General features: G+C 44.7%; 1 protein-coding gene across 1 annotated transcript in view; it reads left to right on the top strand.

Annotated features, from left to right (window-relative positions):
- ARHGEF4 (Rho guanine nucleotide exchange factor 4) overlaps positions 1-19,086 on the top strand; it is a 203,429-nt gene that overhangs the window by 81,221 nt on the left and 103,122 nt on the right. Inside the window, exons 4-5 of the mRNA XM_077349355.1 lie at positions 2,512-2,832; positions 3,392-3,521. Of these exons, the coding sequence (XP_077205470.1) occupies positions 2,512-2,832; positions 3,392-3,521 (451 nt within the window). The remainder of the gene's footprint in view (positions 1-2,511; positions 2,833-3,391; positions 3,522-19,086) is intronic.

Raw genomic sequence — 19,086 nt, 5'->3', positions numbered from 1 at the left:
GCACCACTCAATCCCAGCTGTAGCCTGCAACCCCCTACCATAGTATCTACAGTATAATGATCAGCTCTGCAGGCAAAAATGGCTCCTTTGAAAGCTGGACTCTGAGGCATTGTACGATTTTGAAGTCCCACCTCCAAACCTCCAGAAATATTTCCAACCCAGGTGTAGCCAACCTCCAAGTGGGGCCTGGAGAGCTCCTGGAATTACAGCTCATCTGCAGAGTATAAAGATCAGCTTTCCAGGCAGAAAGGGTTGTGGTGGAGAAGAAACATTTAAGGCTTCCACACACAGGTTATTGTTGAATTGAAAGACTTGAGGCCCACTGCACAGGGTTGTTGTGCAGATGAAACAGGAGACAAAAGAACCTCCACAGCAGCATCCAGTTTCGTCTGCACAATAATGCTGTGCAGTAGGCCTCAAATCTGTGGAGAGTTGCGAAGAAGAAATACACATGGCTTGGCTGTGTATAACCCCAGAGCAGTATTTTTCTGTGGCCTCCCTGTCAGCCAACTGTTTGGCAGAAGGAAAAAGTTCCCCACCCTCAAAAGGAATGCCCTCCCCCATGTCCTCAGACTTCCCTGCGTTGCTCTTGGAAATACCTTCCTCCCCTCAGTCAGGGGCTATCAGAGGCTCCTTCCCAGCAGGCCTGAAGGGAGGGGGAGAGAGCGCACTCACCAGCCTTCTGCCAGCTCTGTCAGGGTTCTGAGGCAAGTTACAGTTGGACATGACAGTTAGGACAGTCTTGGGGCATAAAGGGTTGGCGCAGCCTGTCCAAGCCTCTGTTCTCACCCTCCTTGGCAGCCCTACTAACCTCTTCTCCCAGCGGTGGTCAGGAGCAGACTGGCAGTGATGTCTCCAGATTGCCCCTGGGTGGGTGAGCCCTGTTAGAACTTTGGACCAACGATTAGGCCAAAGTCCTGAGTGGGTGTGACCTGTTGCGCCCTGATAGGCCACGCTCACTATCCACCCACTTAGCCCTTAGCATTTTATTAATAACAGCTCCCGCTGTTACAGATGTTCAAGTGGATAGCCGTGTTGGTCTGAAGTAGCACAGCAACATTTGAGTCCAATGGCATCTTTAAGAACAATAAAAATTTATTCAAGGCGTGAGGTTTCGTGTACATGCCAATTGAAGAAATATGCATGCCCACGAAAGCTCACACCTTGAATAAATCTTTGTCAGACTTAAAGGTACCATTGGACTCAAATGTTGTTATTATATATGTGTTATATGTGCTTGGTGGGGAGTTTTGATTATTGTGTTTCCCCCCTTTTATCTCTTGGGTGGTGGTTTTGCCTGCCCCCACACCCACTCTCTCCAAGCTAGCTGCATCTGTTTGCTCTCATTAGGGGCAAAGCAGACAGCATCTCTCTCTCTGTCTCTCTCTCTGTCTCAGTGTAAAACAGCTGCAAAAAAGTGTGTCTGTGTGCAGTCCAAGCAAATGCTGGGAGAAGGCATGATGGGGAAATTCCCATGGTGCCCTAGAACTGTCAGCCCAATTGTGGTGACATTCCTGACTGAACAGATCGTGTGTGTGTCTGTGTGTGGGGGGGTTATCATTATTCCAAAATCTGTGCAGCAATTCCCCAAAACACTTCAGAGGGCATGCCCTTGAGAACTGTTTTGGCATTCCTCCCCTCCCCTCCCCTCCCTCCCATTGCAATCGTGGCAACCTTTCCCCCCCTGAATTCATTGCTCCTAACTCCAGAAGCAATGAGGATGGGATAGAGCAGGGGTAGTCAAACTGCGGCCCTCCAGATGTCCATGGACTACAATTCCCAGAAGCCCCTGCCAGCATTTGCTGGCAGGGGCTTCTGGGAATTGTAGTCCATGGACGTCTGGAGGGCCGCAGTTTGACTACCCCTGGGATAGAGGTTACCTGGGTTTATGTGTCTGAATGGTATAAATTAGAGTTACCAACACTGGAGATTTGGAGGGAGGAGTTGGAGGAGGGACTTTGGCAGGGTATAATTCCATAGAGTCCACCTTCCAGAGCAGCCATTTTCTCCAGGTGACCTAATCTCTATAATCTGGAGAACGGCCTGCAGCCTGGACACTGAATATACATAGGAAAGGCTACAATAGAAGTTTCGTTTGTGAGGTTTAGGAGGTATGAGACTGTAGAGTGGCAAATATGCCGGCTAGAACAGTGGTCCACAACCTTTTAAAGGCTGCGGACTGGTGGCTGCAGGGAAGGCGATTGCCTGGCCGCACATGCGCATTGTGCGTGCGCGGCCCTGCTTCCCTCCCCCCCCCCACAGTAAGAAGCTTGCCGGGCTGCAAGATTGCGACCAGGGAAGTTTCTTACTGCGGGGGTGGGGGGGCGGGGAGAGGGAGCCACGGCCTGGTGCCAGGGCCTTCGTGGCTCGGCACTGGTCCGCAGCCCGGTGGTTGGGGACCACCGGGCTAGAACGTAACAATAAATCTAGGGTTCAGCTCAATTGCTTTGCAGTCAACTGCCGCCAAGCAAACCAATCAATTTTTTTTTCCAATTGTCACTTCTGAAACAGGAGAGTATCCAGCAAAGTCAAATTACATCAGAAAAGAGGCCAGCTGAGAAACGGGGTCTCCATTGCAGAAAAGTGTCTACTCAGATGCCGCTATCTCCACACTCATTCCCACACATAGAGAACAAAGCCTGGATGCTTCCCTTTCATGTTCGGGAGAGAAGAGCAAATGAGTGCACCTGCAGAAAGAGACGCCGACCCTTATACAAGCGTTTTAGCTTTGATGATGCATGGATGGAAAGGAATCGGAAAAGGAAACTCGTGAAGGAAACACAGTCAGACAGAGAGACTGAACCAAGCAACCTCCCAGAGGATCAGTTAAACGTAAGGAGCCCCAATCCGTCATGCGGTCCCTTTCTGGCTGCCTCTCTCTGCTGTTACCCTGTCTCTTCCAGCTGTACTTTTAACCTCTTCTGTCATTTTCTATGTGTCTAACCAAGTGTGCATTGATTCACCAACAAAATGGTGTCTCTCTTGAGAGAGAGGCTTCTGTTGCGACTGTTCTTTCATGCATTGTATGCTGGCAGTCAGGGTGGGCTTTGAAAAGTTTCACGTACCCTAAAATATCAGGTATATCAATACCTTAGTGTGTTATTTTCCCAGAGTGACACCTGTGTTCAATGACAGGCACTCTATTATTTCTTAAAATTCCACCACTTTCAGTCCTGTGCTGAGCAAATGATACATAAAGAGCTCTTTTCATTACTCAAACATAATGTTTGCTATTTTGATTTTAGAACTTGCTTGCTGCCTTTTCTAACCTTAAAAAAATATCAGTTGGAAAAAAAAATCTTGATCTGGCAAAAAGGTTTTTTAGGGGTAGGATGGGACAGAGTCCAAACTCGATGTCTCTGTAATACATGGCTGTTACTTTTTTGGGTAGGTTAAAATGCAACCCTCCACGATTTCACCAGTGGCCTTCAATGCCCACCCTTTCAAGTTACATCTCTATTCCCAGAGCACACCCACAGGTTTGGACTGTGTGGGCCTGAGGCAGCACATCTCCTTTCCAGGTATGAGCACAATTGCAGTTCACTTGACACCTGATTTCTGAGCATTCTATTAGTTCCTGTTTTTTTTCTGAATTGCTTGGCTATGCCCTTGTTGCTCTGAATTGGTACTATCTTCATACTTCCTTATGGAGTTTTCAAGTTTTTTTCAATCTGCATTGACAATTTAAAGCTATGGACTGAGATAGAAGTGCATTGACTTTCTTAGGCACTTGGGAAGTCTTTAGGGGAAAAAATATTCTTTTCAGAAGATGTCTCCATGGCAATTTAATAGTTGTATGATCACCCTTTATGTCTCTTTGACAACCTTCTCAGAGAAATAGTTTATTCATATAAGCATAGCTTGAGGATTTTTTTTTGGTAAATGCAAGAAAAAGTGTTAACTGGCAGATGAGGACTCAGGAGAGGTTTTCAGATTTGTTGATGTCTACTAAGAGTGCCTTCTGTTGCTGTGGTTGTGCTTTGTGGGTGTATCATAGAATCACAGAGTTGGAAGAGTCCTCCATCTAGCCCAACCCCCTGCACAATGCAGGAACTCACAACTACCTGCCTACTCACAGTGACCCTAATTTCATGGCCAAATGATTCCTTCCCCCCCAAAATCTCCAGAATCCAGTCTGGCCTGGAGGAAATTCACCTTCCATCCCACAGTGGCGATCAGCATTTTGAATAAGGATAGTGGTCTGTTGCCACCTTGTTCTTATCTATAAAATATCCACACTGTCACAGTGTATTATTAAAAACAAATGTGGTGCTTCAAATACTGTAATGCAGTGGTCCCCAACCTTTTTATCACCGGGGACTGGTCAAAGCTTGACAATTTTACTGAGGCCCGGGGGGGGGTCGTCTTTTGCCAAGGGACGTTGCCGCCTGAGCCTCTGCTACACTTGCTTTCCTGCTGGTGCCCCTGACTTCCCACCGCCCACTGGGGGGCACTGCCAGCAGCAGCTACGCAGTGCCACTCTGAGGGGGGGCCCCAGCCATGGCAGCCGCCAGAGAGCACCAAAGGTTAGCCGGCGGCAAAGTGGCAGGGCAGCCCCCGAGGCAGCAGCCAGGGAAGGGGACAAGGAGGAGCCACGGCCCAGTACCGACTGATTTACGGACCGGTCCCGGTCCCCGGACCAGGGGTTGGGGACCACTGCTGTAATGGACAGAAAGTGTGTGCTGAAATGGGACAATTCTCTCAGTTACAACAAAAGGCACCAGCATAAATTTGGGATCCTCTGCTCAGAGTGAGGCACACAGAATGATTACTTTTATCATACATGTACAGTTGTTAGAGTTATGCCAATATGGTCATGCTGAGAAATATGTAAAACAAAAAAGGGCCTTTCTATGGGCGACATTCCCCCCCCCCTTTTCTCAGTGCTGTTCATAGTGAGTCATAGCTCTTGTTTTCCGTATCTGCTGCTACTGCTCTGGTATTGTTCCTCTTTTTCCAAGTAATGCCAGCCAAGCCAGAATAAATGTAGAAATGTGATGATGTCATAATGCCGCATGGCCAATCAGCTTTTGACTACCCAGCGATGTCGGTGAGGGCAAATCAAGCCTGTGCTTTAAAATGGAGTTGGATGGGAATGATGCTATTGCTAAGGCAACAATATTGCCTATTGGTCTGTTTGTCATGGCAATAGAGATGTATTCCCCTCCACCCCCACTGCAAACATTCTCCTGCTCCTTGCAAACCCTTTATAATTATCAGCATGTATTCGAAGGAGAGGAAATTTATTAACCTTCTGGTTCAGCAGCAGATAATAGTACAGGAACTATAGACAAGAGACAAATAGTGTGTATATATATATATATATATGTGATGGTTTGTTATCTGGAATGCCACAGCTTGTGTTATTTAGGCATTGGCTACTGTTTCTTGTGAGATTTCTAGTTTTGTTCTTCAGTGATATTGCTGATGACTGAACTGCTTATGTCTCAAACACCAAGCTTCTTGTTAAGTTCATAAAAGGATTTCTTAGGAGGATATGAAGCATACATGTGACAGTTCAAAAAGCTGTTTCTCTCTCTTCCCTTCCCATCAAGTTTACCATGGAAAGGATTGAAATCATCTGAGTTTCCTATTTTAACAGAATGAATATATATTGGCCAATAGGTGGTGTCCCAGGTTTTGGAAATCCTGGAGGTTTTCCCTGGAATTAGTGCCCTATCAGAATGTTTTGAAGTTAGCTGAAAACATGACAGTATTAAGTGCTGTGACCCCAGCCTGACCATCTGGGAATCTTCTTAGGTTTTGGGAGGTTGGGCAAAAATCCTACCACTAAGTCTGGGAATGGCACAGAATGGAAATTGCAGTACATAAAAACAGGCATTGAAAGATTCTGGAGACATTACACATTGGGCAGGTTTTGGTTTTTTACAATATCCAGCTGTCTTGCTTGCCAAGATAAACTTGAAAATGTTGTTACCAAATGCAGTTTGCCAGCTTTTCTTCCCTCGTGTTTTTTCTGTGTGTCCTTCAGTGTGTGCCTGACGTTATCTCTACCCCTACATTCCTTGTTCTGTCTCAGTAATGTGTTGTCTCTGGTTTTTACTGCTTCGTTTGTTTAAAAAGAGAGAGAGGTTTAACTGGAGAGGACTCAGGAGAAAGATGCTAAATATGCTTTCTTTCATACTCTTACTGAGAAAAAAAAAAACCTCTCAGTGAAGCATGCTTCTGAGTAAATATGCACAGGAGTGGGTTGTTCATGTTATAGGACACAATATATGCAAGCAAGGGGTAGGCAGTAAGAACAAATAGTATATAATGAAAGCATCAGCAGCCATGTGGGGGTTTCAGGGCCCTCCCCGTGGTAAGTATAAAATGTACATTTGTCCATAGAAAAAAATGGCAAATGTTTAGGGGGTAGAGCATATTAAAAATAGGTATTTATTGAATTTCCTTGAGAGAAGACAAGAAGGAGTGGTCTTAAATTGCAGCAAAAGATATTAACCCAGCAATACCTAATATACTTAGCAACAAGCATCATTTGCATTTACTTCTATGGCATTTTCTTCTTAGTAAACTGGAATCAGCGTATTAGGGCTTTTCTAGCTTATAAATTTGTAGTACAATGAAAATGCAGCTGTTACTTTTTCATTATGGATGATCCAGACATGTGCCTTCAAGAAAATACTGCTTTGGGGAGCTAGTTAAATTTGCAATATGCATGTTTCTTTCTTGTTTTAAATGACATTTATGTTAGTGCTAGATGGAAAGTGTTAGAAAGTTGTCCCGAATATGTCTTAGGTGACATCAGCCACTATGACTGGGGTTACTAGGTCTTCCCTGAGCCATTTTGAACATGCTGCTTGTTTCTAAACAGATTGTTAAAGGCTTACTACTCATGTACTCCTCTTCCTTTTCACTCATAAGTGTCCTTCTGTGGGTCTTTCCTCTTCTAACAAGTGAAATGCTGCCACTCTCCAGTGATGGACAGTTCATGGTCCCTAATTTAGAAAAACTAGCAAACCCTAGCTACACTGGCTCCTCTGGGCCAAGGCTGCCCCCTTCCCCTTCTGTTATGTGGACATGTGCTAGTGTTGTCGAAGTGATGCTTGAGCAAGAGAAATACAAAGGTAAAAAATCTGTGGGCTTCTTCATTGTGTGGAAGACAATTTGTTTTGCTCTCAGGCATGTTTTTCCTGACAGTGAGAATGGTTGAATGGTGCAGGAGAATGCCTGAGGACATTGCTGAGCCTCTTTTCTTGGATGGTGAAGAGAAGATGAGTCTGTTGTATTGGAGATTTCATTCATTCATTCATTCATTCATTGACATATATCCCGCCACTTTATAAAGACTCGTAGTGGCTCATAATATAAAACCCCACATAAAACTCATTATCCCCAGGGTTCTAGGCCCTCTATAACCACAAATAGATTGGTGACCTAAAATCCCTCCTCCGAGCAAACCTCCCTAGAAGTGGAGGTACAGGTGTAAGAAGTAAGTCCGAGAAGGGGGCTAGCAACGGCACTGGCCTCAACCAAAGACCTGGTGGAAGAGCTCCATTTACAGGCCATGAGGAATGGGACAGCTCCATCAGGGCCCTCAGCTCTCCTGGGAACTCATGCCACGAGGTTGGGGCCAGGACCGAAAAGGCCCTGACCTTGGTCGAGGCCAGACGCACTTCTTTAGTTCCAGGGACCTTCAAGAGATTCATGCTTGTAGAGTGAAGTGCTCTGCGGGGGGGCATAAGCAGGCAAGCAGTCCCTCAGACAGGCAGGGCCAAAGCCACGAATGGCCTTAAAGGTCAGAACCAAAACCTTGAACTGAATCTGAGCCAGACCAGGCAACCAATGCAGTTCTGTTGTCAATATAATATCACTGCAACAGGCAGTAACAGTCCTTCCCACCCTTGCTGATATTCTTCTAGCCTTGGGAAATCCGGCAACTTTTTATTTTCATGTAAACAATATTTGATTATCACAGAAAGGCCAGTGCGCTCCAAGCTCCAAGATCGCTCTTTGCGAAATGGGTTTTCTCAAATGAGGAGGTTTTGTATGTGCCATTGTGTGGCTAATTTTTCTCTGTTTTCTCAGCTCCAGAGAGGCTTTTAAAACTCTCATTTGGCCACAGCTAATGTGAGGAATTTCTCAAATGGTGGGAAGCAATTCAAGTAAACTGTGAGGAGACAAATGGGGCTGGGTTACTATTAGTTTATTGGCACAGTCCATTGTGAGCTTATACCAGTCCAATGCCAAAGCAGCCCTTGTCCTACTGCAAGCTAGTGGGTATCTTGTTCCAAGCTAGCATGCTGTTGTCCCTCTAGCCTGGGATGGATTCCTTTCGAGTTCATAGTATTGCACTAGTGGTACAAGGGGTGGGACTTGCAAGACTTTCTTGACGTATATGAAATGGCACTCAGAGTTGATCCTCCCATCTCCACCCACTTCACATGTGGTTTTATATGATGTATTTGCACCAGTTCAGTTGCACTGCCTGAAGTTGCTGCATTCTTATAAAGGACTTTATCCCTGACTTGTCCATCCTTTTTCTCTTGCACAGCAGATCAGGTCATCCATGAAAACAGTAGGAAGTATTATTTATTTATCTACTTAGAAGAAGAAGAAGAGTTGGTTCTTATATGCTGCTTTTCCCTACCCGAAGGAGGCTCAAAGAAGCTTACAATTGCCTTCCTATTCCTCTCCCCACAACAGACACCCTGTGGGGTGGGTGAGGCTGAGAGAGCCCTGATATTACTACTCGGTTAGAACAGCCTTATCAGTGCCGTGGCGAGCCCAAGGTCACCCAGCTGGCTGCATGTGGGGGAGCGCAGAATCGAACCCGGCATGCCAGATTAGAAGTCCGCACTCCTAACCACTACACCAAACTGGCTCTTAATTCATAGCCCACCTTTCTTGCTAAGACTCAAGCCAGATCACATCTAAAAATCATGCAGGCCAAGCAGTGCAATACATGATAGAACCAATGTTAGTCAGTAGCACATGACTGCAGACCCCTTAACCAGCATTACAGGACTGGAGAAGGTTACATAAATCAACAACTAGCTGGATCACAAAATTAGAAGTAATGCGTTTGGATGTGGATGTTTGCTCTTGGATTGCTTTGTGTTGCCCTCTGTCCATCATCATCCTCATCATCCTCATCAATAATGAAAGCCAGGACCCTTTCATCCATTATGGCAGCACTATGGCTTCAAGCAAAATATTTCCTCTTGGCTGCTATTATCTAAGCATTTCACCCCGTGGTTCAATGCTGTTTGTGGGGAAGATGCCCATAGCAATGCCAATGGCCCTTCAAGAAAGGTGCAGCATTGTCGGGGAGTTTCTCCAGCTTGACGTGGCTACACTTGATAAGCACATAAATTTATGGCAGCCATTACAAGCCCACATTGAGCAGAACTGTTTTTTGGTGGTATCCATGTCTCTGCTGAACCCAGAGAAGCAGCCCAACATTATGGCTTTGGTCCCGAAACAGAGGCCATCTGTGGCTTTCAGGGAAAGAATAAAACAAGGAAGGAACCTCAGCAAATAAATGTAATCTGAAAATTAGAGAGTGGCTTTCTTGACTGAAGAAGAAATATATCTAGCAAACATAAATGGACTCACAGTCCCTCTTGCCCTTTTGTTCTGCAGGTCTTGGAATTCAATCAAAATATCAAATTTGATAGCAAAAGGAATAAACTTATAAATAAGAAAATGTTGTCAAACCTGTTAGTGCAACTCTGCACTTCCTGTGCTCATCATGCCATTCTGCACCAAAGCCAAATATATTTATTTGGAAATCAGTGGAACTGAAATCAGTGGGACTGAAATCTTTTCTGGTTAGTCTCATTAAGGATCTAAAATCCATGACAAGGCATCTCCATAGCAGGATATCAAGGGCCAATATACTTGTGCTTTACATTCAGCCACTGTTTTGCATATTTTGATCTTGATGGCCAAGCCGTGTAAAGTGGACGGTTCAATCTCAGCAAGACGGGAAGTGCATCTCCCACTTAGGGAAGCTGAATTCTGTGGGGCTTTACGCACCGGGATCTTTGTTGCAAATTGGTCACTGAATGAAAAATCGCCATTTAAAGTAGTGGAATTCGTCGTTATGCATACCTGCCTTTGTGGTGGAATCCAGTTGCGTTTTGTAGCATTTCCCACAGGCTTCCGGTCTTGGCAGAAATCGCTAGAAAGGAAGCGCTATTGCCGAGCTGTCCCGCCCCCGGCCGTCAAGCAGCCAATGGGCAGCCGTTAGCATGCTCCCAAACAGCCCCTTTCCCTTTAAGAAAGGTTTAAAAAAAAAAAAAAAACAGACCCATAGCAACGAATCTGGGTAGATTCGTTGCAATGGAGAGACCCATCCAGCTGCCTGGTGTGTTTGAGCTGTCGTTTGATCGTTTGATCGTTGCCACGCTGCCTCCGAGTGAAACCCCCCCCCCTCTCACGGGCCCGATTTTCGTCTGAATGAATGTGTAAAAATTAATGGGAAAATACATCAGCAAACGGGCTTTTCTGTGGTTTGTGCTTAGTGACTAAAGGGGAAGGACTGAAGCCAGGGAAGCCTCTAAACAGAAAGAGGCTCGCTGGTGCGTTTATCCCCGCTCGCTCGGAGAAAAAAAATGGCGATCGCTTCGCCGGAAGATCAGAGAAGAGAGCCAGGGGGAGGGACTTTGTAGAAACCGCAACAATGTTAACGCACAGGTCTTTTTCGCTAGTGTTGCAGATTGGTTGCAGGAGTGTATCGCTTTCCGGAGGGTGAATCCACTTTTGGGGATTTCCCTGAAAGCGCTACAAGGAAGCGCTTTTTGCAGATTGGTTTCAGGTGTGTGGCAGATTGTCGACGACGTTGTGCATTATGGCAAATCAATAGCGTTTTCAATTAGCAACCATTGTGCGATTTTGAAGGCGTGCAAAAAGCCCCTGTGAGTCCCCTTATCCTACTTAAGGATGGGCAGGATGCTGAGGAGAAGTCTACTTATTTATTTAATATGTTTAGTTATTTATAGCCCATCATTCTCATTGAGACTCCAGGCAGATTACAAATTGTAAGTCAAATACAGTCACCAGGATGGGACATCCAGTGGACAAAGCAAATAAGGTGTGTGAAGCAGACAACTGAAAATAGGCAGAAATTGAGAAACTAAAGGCAGAAAATGAAGCAAACACCGTGAGAAGTAGGGGAGAGTTATGTATGTTTCAGAACACAAATTTGATATCTCAAATACTGAATAAACAACATTGATTTTGGAGGCTTAGGTTGGTATATGAGTAGTAAAAATCTTGTACAATTGAGTGCCCTACATATTTAAGGTATTAAGGTATTGCTAAAATGCTGAGTAGCAAACATATCATATATAAGACACACATCTATATGGAATATATATTTGAAATTCTACATGGCACATTACTGTACTGGAGGTCAACTTGAGGAATACTGCAGAATAAGAAGCAATCGTGGCAAAATGCTGTCTTGATGGGCAGAACTAATCACCAGATGGAGTCTATCAATGTCAACAAGACATGGGGCCATGATGCATTAGTCACCCATAGTTTCTCAGAAGGAAGGCACTCAGCCTTGAAGAGGTCAGGAAAATTATGGTCTCGGTAATAAATTACATTGCTCCCATTGACTGAACCACAGGCATTTCAGTACCTTCATGAGAAAGATTGAGGGAATCTCCGACAGCATTCTGTAATGAAACGAAGTCACATGGCCAGTTCATGGAAGAGTGCGCCAATGATTTCTGAAGCTCTGAAAATGAAAGTGTCACTTGACAATTGAAAAAAGTCTTTTGGTGAGGGAGCTCTGGCAGTCCCAGGATTTACAAAATAGCTTTCTTTGCTGATATAACATGGTACATTTGTGGCTTGATGGCTTACCTGCAAGCAGAAGGATAATTGATATGTGATTAAGCCGACTGTAGAAAAGTTCACTAATTGAAGCTGTGACCCTATCAAAAGAGGCTAAGTTAAAGCAACTTGTTTCATTTCCTTCAAATCTCAAAATGAAAGATGTGAGAGCACAGACTGGTACTGTGCAAAATTGCTGCATCTCTGCTGCAGCTGTTTCCCCAGATATTCTAGGCCATCAAACAGCTTCTTCTGGAGGTACATCCATGAAAAATTTGTTGGCTGCCTGCATGGACTCAGTGTCCAAATTAACAGAATACATTACTAGAGCAAAGTTTGAATCCAGTGGCATCTTTAATACCAACAAAATTTTATTCAAGGGAAATTGCTGAACTGCAAATTATACAACATTCAAAACTATGGAATCCCCAGGACCTAACAGGGAGGTTCGTTTCTTATCTCACTATATACGCTAACCTCATTGAGCCCTAATATCATTCTTAACAATCCTCCAGAGGGGTCATACCTCTCTATTTATTTATTATTTGGAATAATAGATTAGAATAGCATATTGTAATGTAACATAATAAATAGAATGTAATGCAATTTGGAATGGTAGTTTGGAATGTATTTAAAGGATACATCTCCCCATCACTCTCTAATTCAGACTTATTTATTTCATAAACACACATGTGTGCATACCTATAGGCATGCTATCCTATGCACAAATGTGCATGTATTGCTATGCATACTCCTTATCCTTGTGTTCTGTCCCCATGCCATTTTCTTCTCTCTCTCTCTCTTCATCTTACCTAGATGCTTGGCTTGCTGTTGCCTGCCCACCTTGCCCACAGGCATTCCAGGCCTTAGATCTCATTCAGCTTTCCCAACACTTGTTTCTTACTACTGTTTGCCAGCCCTTGCAGAGTCTTATCGAAATGCCTGTGTTTCCCATGTCTTCTGCTGGGGGAAGGCAGAACAATACGCCTGCTTTCCTTCAAGTTTCTCCCAAAGAAGGGGAGGTTGTTTGTGTCAAAACAGCAACATGTGGCAACCCTCTGGAGCAACGGTACTAAGACGGCAGGACCCTCTCTGCAGCAAAGGTTCGGCTTTTGCTGTCCTGGTTCATTCTGAATACATTTGTCACTGTGGGAAATGGTACAGGATTGAGGTCTCTAATGTTAATAAGGAATTTGGTGTGTTGAAGGACTCTCATTTGTCAAATGCTCAGAAGTGCATGGCCCAGATCAATCACAAAGGGGCTGCATCCTTTTTTTCAGCAGAAGGGCTGGTAACAAAGCTCAAGAGAAAGAAGTTGAGACAATACCCTTCAGTGGATTCCTGGTGTAATGAGCTCAGGAAAGAGCTGAGAGCCCTGTCAGCTTTCACAGTTCCGCAGGGCCTGTTAAATGGAGCTCTTCTGCCAGGTCTTTGGGTGAGGCCAGGATAAGATCAATTGGGTCCCTCTGTGAGATCAGAGAGCATTAACACCTGTGACTCCTACCATGGGTGGCTATCTGGGAGGGGGATGGTCAGGGAGTTGACAGACAGACAGTTTTAAATGTTGGATGCAAACTTTTGAGGCATGGGATTTTTGTGATTTGAATTTTGCCACTCTGGAATGACCTACAACAGTGGACATCTTAATTAGTTAATGAGGTTTAATTCTGGGTTTAAGCTTTTGTGTGCACACTTGATAGATACATTGAAGCAGGTTTCCTCAATCCTTATATATAGGCAGCAAGGGGGGGGGGAATCAGTTGCCAAGAAGGGCAAGTTAAAGTCAAGATGCAAAAGTAACTGTGTGATAAGTATAGCTGAGATTGGATTAAAACTATTGGGAAGACTTGTGAATGGAAGCAAATTAACATACAAATGGATGAGTTAATGCGCAGATGTGAGAACAGAGTTTGAGTCCAGTGGCAAAAGAACTGAAAGATTTAGCATGTGTGGATGCACCCTTCTTTAGGTGCATTGAATCAGATTTCCTGTAAATCCTGCCTGTATCTTTTCCTGTGACTTCCCAAGGGAGAAGTGGGAACAGCTGCCTGGCTGAATTAGAGCTGGATGGCTGAGGCAGCTCTGCATCCACTCTTGGCTGCTGGTGAGAGAATGCCTGAATCACATCTCCCTGACCTTTTCCGCATTTCAGACATACCTTGTTTTAGCCTTGCTTTGGATTTCCTTTGGATGTGGTGAGTCAACACTAGGCTTTATGCATTTGACACAATTCTGCAGGGCCTGCAAGACAGAGCTCTTCCGCTGGGCATATGGTTGAGGCTGGTATGCCTGGGAGACCGATAACATCATATGGGATCCCCCTTGCCAACTTTGAGGTACCCCTCCTATTTCTTAGTCAAGTGATAATTGGTACCGAAGTACAGAGGTGCTGCTAGTTTCTACTGATTTTATTCTAATGTATTATTAAAGTATTTATAGTATGGTTTTAATATACTGTATGTGCACATTGTTGTGAGCCACCTTGAGATGACTGGTTCACTAGGGGCTGCCTATAAATATAATATAAATATATAAAAACTAGAGGGCAAGCCCGTTGTTGTGCATAAAATGGTTGCTAGCGTGGTGTGTGTGTGTGTGTGTGTGGGGGGGGGGGTTGGTAGGCGGGATCGGGAGAGAGGCCAGTGTGTTCCCTCTGCAGATCATTTTAGATGGTATATTAAAGAGTCATTGGGACTCAAGCTGGCTGATTTTATCGTGCAACAAAATCACTGTTAATGGAGTTTTATGTCAGATCTTCTTCCTCCAGTTGAAGAATCCCTGTCTTTGGTGGCTAAATTCAGTAATTCTCCAGACAGAGAAAGCAGGTAGTCACATTATTTGAAAGAAAAATCCCGAAGCATGTACCACATAATACCTTTTATTATTTTATTAAAACAATAGGTCCAAAGGGGTTTACAGCGATTGACTATCCTTAGCCCAAAATAAAACAACCCAGAAATTCTCCCTCCCTCCGCCCCCTTAGAATATGACTGCTTGGCAAGCAGGCAGGCCTGCAGTGCCCCCTGAAGCCCTCCAAGAAGGAGGCCCCTCTCACCTCCTCATAGAGCCTATTCCATAGAGACAGAGCTACAATAGGAAAGGCCCAGTCTCTGGCTGATGCCAGACATTGGTGGGATGGCCAACGGATGGCTGCTTTTATTAGAATCAACCAAAATGTCACAAAATACTGTACAAACTTTCAAGTTCTCTTGGACGTTTCTGTACAAAGGGGGAGAATGGATGTTTCAGATAATAATGTCTCCTGTTAAGTGTAAATGATACTAGCAAGTGTTACAAATGATAGGGCGTGTCTGAGGTTTACTGAGTGATGCTGCGAATCAGCAAGGGGGGGAGGGGAGGAAGCTGTCGGAGAGATTTCTTTTGTCTGATGGAAATACTAACAGAGTTTGCTCATGTTCAAGTCTGGACGGAGGCCTCCATCCTACTAGTGGATTCTGATTGACTGAGATGCAAAAAAGAACATCCGGATGAAATAGATCTGCTGATATTGATGGGAAACAGGTGTCTCTCTCAATCGGCCAGGCCTGCTGCCTGCAGCATTCTATGTTGGGGCTCCCTTAAGCCTGATATTCGTGTGTCTTCCTTCTTTGGGCCCCACAGGTGAAGCTGTTGGTGTGGAAAATTTTCATAGATTCTTATTGCTTTGAGCATTTTCCTTCGATAAGAGCTGAATTCTTTGCTAAGTTACTGCAATTTTGTGCTGTCTGTATTTCACTATGAACAGTGCTGGATTGCAGCAAGCAGAAATGGCTGTATAATTTCAACAGGCACAAAATGGATGTCAGAATGAGATGTTTATCCTTTTTTTCGAGGGGGGTGGGATTTGAAGAAAGCTCCCACAATCCCAGAACCTGTTGCTTAGGCTGATTATGAATGGAATTGTCTTGGATGATATTCTTTGCTTCTATTTTCTCTTTTTATCTACAATAAAAGATAAGAGAAATGTGAAACATATCAGAGGGGAATTTTGTAAATCTGAAGCCTGCCAACTTGTTTTCTGGCAGCATTCCAGTGCCTTTAATAGCTGCTTCAAAGGCAGCTGAATATTTTCACAGCTTGAAGGTATACGGGAAGAGTTTCCCCTGTTGAAATTTCACTTATGATGTGAGTATCAGAGGCGCAGGAGCCATCCCAGAAAAAAGTTGACAACAGTTGTGAAGTCTTAAGGGACTTCCACGCAGAGGGTGCGTCATACCTCAGGTGTGCTCATCCAGGATATCTAAAGCAAGCAAATCGCACAGCAGATTTGTACAGCTCACCTTATTCTGCTAGAACAAAAGACAAGGGGAGGCCCATTTTATTCATGGGTACCAGAGTCTTCACATAGGAAGCAGTCCCTTAAGTACATGAAACCCTGAATCTTCTTGTACTCCTTTCCCTAAAAATATTGTTCTCACTTTTAGTTTTAGTTACTGTATTTACTGCATTTATACCCCACCTTTCTCCCTGATAGGGACTCTTCTTTATCCTCACAACAATCCCATGAGGTAGGTTAAGCTTATTTATTTATTGTATTGATATACCACCCTTCTCAAAGGCTCTGGGTGGTTTACATGAAACAGAAATGATACAGGTAACTCAGTTTGTAATAATAATGTGGTGATAAAAATAACAACATCATGATAACAATATATACATTAGATAGTAGTGTAATAACATAAAATACATAACTAAGTAGATACAGCAGGTATGCAGACAATTTGGACAATTAATATCTACATTTTCAGTCCAGCTGGAGAGAATACAATGAGCTCTGTCACATCTCCCTGGAAAACACGATGTTCATATTTCTGTAGCAGATGGAAGATAGTTTGGTGGGCTGCACCACAATGGCATTTTGGTCCTGGTATTTTGCCCCCTTTAAGCAACAGGTCTGCATAACTGCCAAAGTCTCTTTGTAGGTTAAACTGAGAGTGCGCAACTGGCACAAGGCTACTACGGAAGCTGGCCTGGCAGAGCTGGCATTCATATCTGTGCCTCTCAGATCCTAGTGTAGCATTCTAGATGCCACCCCCCCAGGCACAAATCAAGATCACAAGACATTTCTTGACTACAACCCCCTTCAGAGGGAAGTCTTTGGAATAATTATCCAAAAAACATCTCCAAACTGCAAAAATGGATTTTGCCTGGCACCTGCACTCACATTGCTTATTCTAGCAATGTAATCCTCTTCTCTGGGATTGATTTTATTACATTTTCCATTAAAAATTGTTCAGATAACTGCTATGTCGTGGAAACATGTGCATTTCATGTTTACTCAGAGGTTAATCCCATTTATTGATTGGACCCTGCTCAAATACCGTTGCAGCCTTTGGTCAATTTCGCCGGCTGGAAAAGGAGCGACCGATGGATCTCACTTGGGCCCTTTTAAAAAGCGCAGCGCTCTTCTCTGGTGCTGCATTTGCCTTTTAATGTGACGCGTTGGGAGTCAGCTCTTCATTCCGCTGTTGGCTCGTGTAATTCCATGGACTCAGCTCAGCCAGCAAACCTGCCTCTGCAAACTGTAGCGGAGGCTCTTTCAGCAGCAACGAAGGGAACCTCCCTGGCGGACCCCTATGATGTCAGGTTGCATCGTGCGGGCGACGGGCAGCTGAGGAGCGAGGAATTCTACCCAGCCCTCAGACGGCAGGACCTGCTGGTGCCGCTGCCCGGGGAGTAGTTGCCGAGCGCTCCGGCTCTCTCTTCCTCCCGAGCAGCAGAGCCGCCGGGCTCTCCCTTCCGCCTGCCTGCATGAGGACCCAGCAATGCTCCAGCTGCGAGTCCGGGGGTGCGCACAGTGGGGAGAACTGCAGTAGCAGTGGCAGCTCCGGGCTGTCCCCGGGGTCGGATTCGGACAGCAGCGGAGTGGTGTGTGGCGGCGGTGGGATGCGAGGGGTCCTTTCCAGATACTGGAGCTTGGAGAGCCTGCATTCAGCTTCTGGTAAGGAAAGCAAAAACGATCGCTTTTGTGGCTGTTGCGCTGACCTTGGCAGATAGCTTTTGGAGAAACGAGAGCGTTTCTTTCGCTTGGGAAGCAGCAGCAGAGTCTCGGCATGGAAATAGTCCCAAGCGATTGACTCCTGCACCTTGCGCCTTGCCTTGGCGCCCAAGTCAGTGGCAGAAGCAAAAGTGGCAGATATCGCTTCGGGGCTTAAGAGTTCAGGATTTTCAGGCGTGGAAAACACTCCTTGTGTTCCCCGTGGCGGGCTCCAAAGTTGCTGTAAAATCTACACACACGTTGAGGAAGTGGCATTTCAGCCTGGCTTAGATTCGTCTTATTTGAGAACTGTGGTTGTCATGATCTTTCTCCAGTGTGGCTCAGTGTTCAGCTACATTGGCCATTCATGGAATGGAATGTTAATTTCTGAGGTGGCCTCTGTAACCGTAATATATTTGGGAGAATCTTGCAGTGTTATATATTTTTTTATTACCAGCTGAAAATTTGATTACTTGTGGTAGGTTTTTGATTGGTGTTATTAATCAGTTTTACTGTTTGCTGTGTAAGAACAAAGTTTCTCCCTGGGATTAGTTTTGGTAAGGGGCTTCTCAAGTGTAATAAGGGACAGTAATTTCCCAGTGGGTTTTTCTGTGTGCTGAAGAGCCTGGATTTAGTTTGCCTTGCTAGAAATTAAGAGCTGCTTGAAAATAACTCTCTCCCCTCCTCCCTTCTTTGCTATTTCAGAGTTTGGTACAGGAATTACGATCATTCTCTTCTAGCACTGTAAAGGTTAACTAACTGTATGGCCTACTGCGTCCCAGGTGGAATAGCATCACCCCACGGAAATGATGTGTATCATATAAAATGTGCAGATTTTTAGATTCAGGGAAGACTATCCTAGAGTTTAAGAAACCATTATCATCCCTTGTGATTATGTGTATATATGACTGAAAGCTATTTAAGAAAGTATGATATCCCACGGAAACAACATGGAGCATCGACATTACAGTTAAGGTGCATCCTGTGCTTAGGCAGAGGTTTTGGATGTGATTGTAACTTTCTGCTATGACCCGGAGCCAAATCTGGCTGTTAAGAGAGCTTGCTTATTCTGTTGCTTATGTTTAGAAGCTGGTGAAGTTATAATGATCTTCATACTTCCAAAGCTCCCTTTTATCCTAACTTTTTATTGGCTGAGATCAGGTACCTATCCTGTTCGTACAGTGCTGAGGAAAGGACTTCAAGCATAATGACCTCCCCTATACCCCTATAGAGCCTCTTGTGGCACACGGTGGTAAGGCAGCATAAATGTTGTCTGAAAGCTCTGCCCATGAGGCTGG

Source organism: Paroedura picta, chromosome 8, assembly GCF_049243985.1.
Source record: "Paroedura picta isolate Pp20150507F chromosome 8, Ppicta_v3.0, whole genome shotgun sequence".
Lineage (NCBI taxonomy): Eukaryota > Metazoa > Chordata > Lepidosauria > Squamata > Gekkonidae > Paroedura > Paroedura picta.
This window is presented reverse-complemented; position numbering and strand designations above follow the sequence as displayed.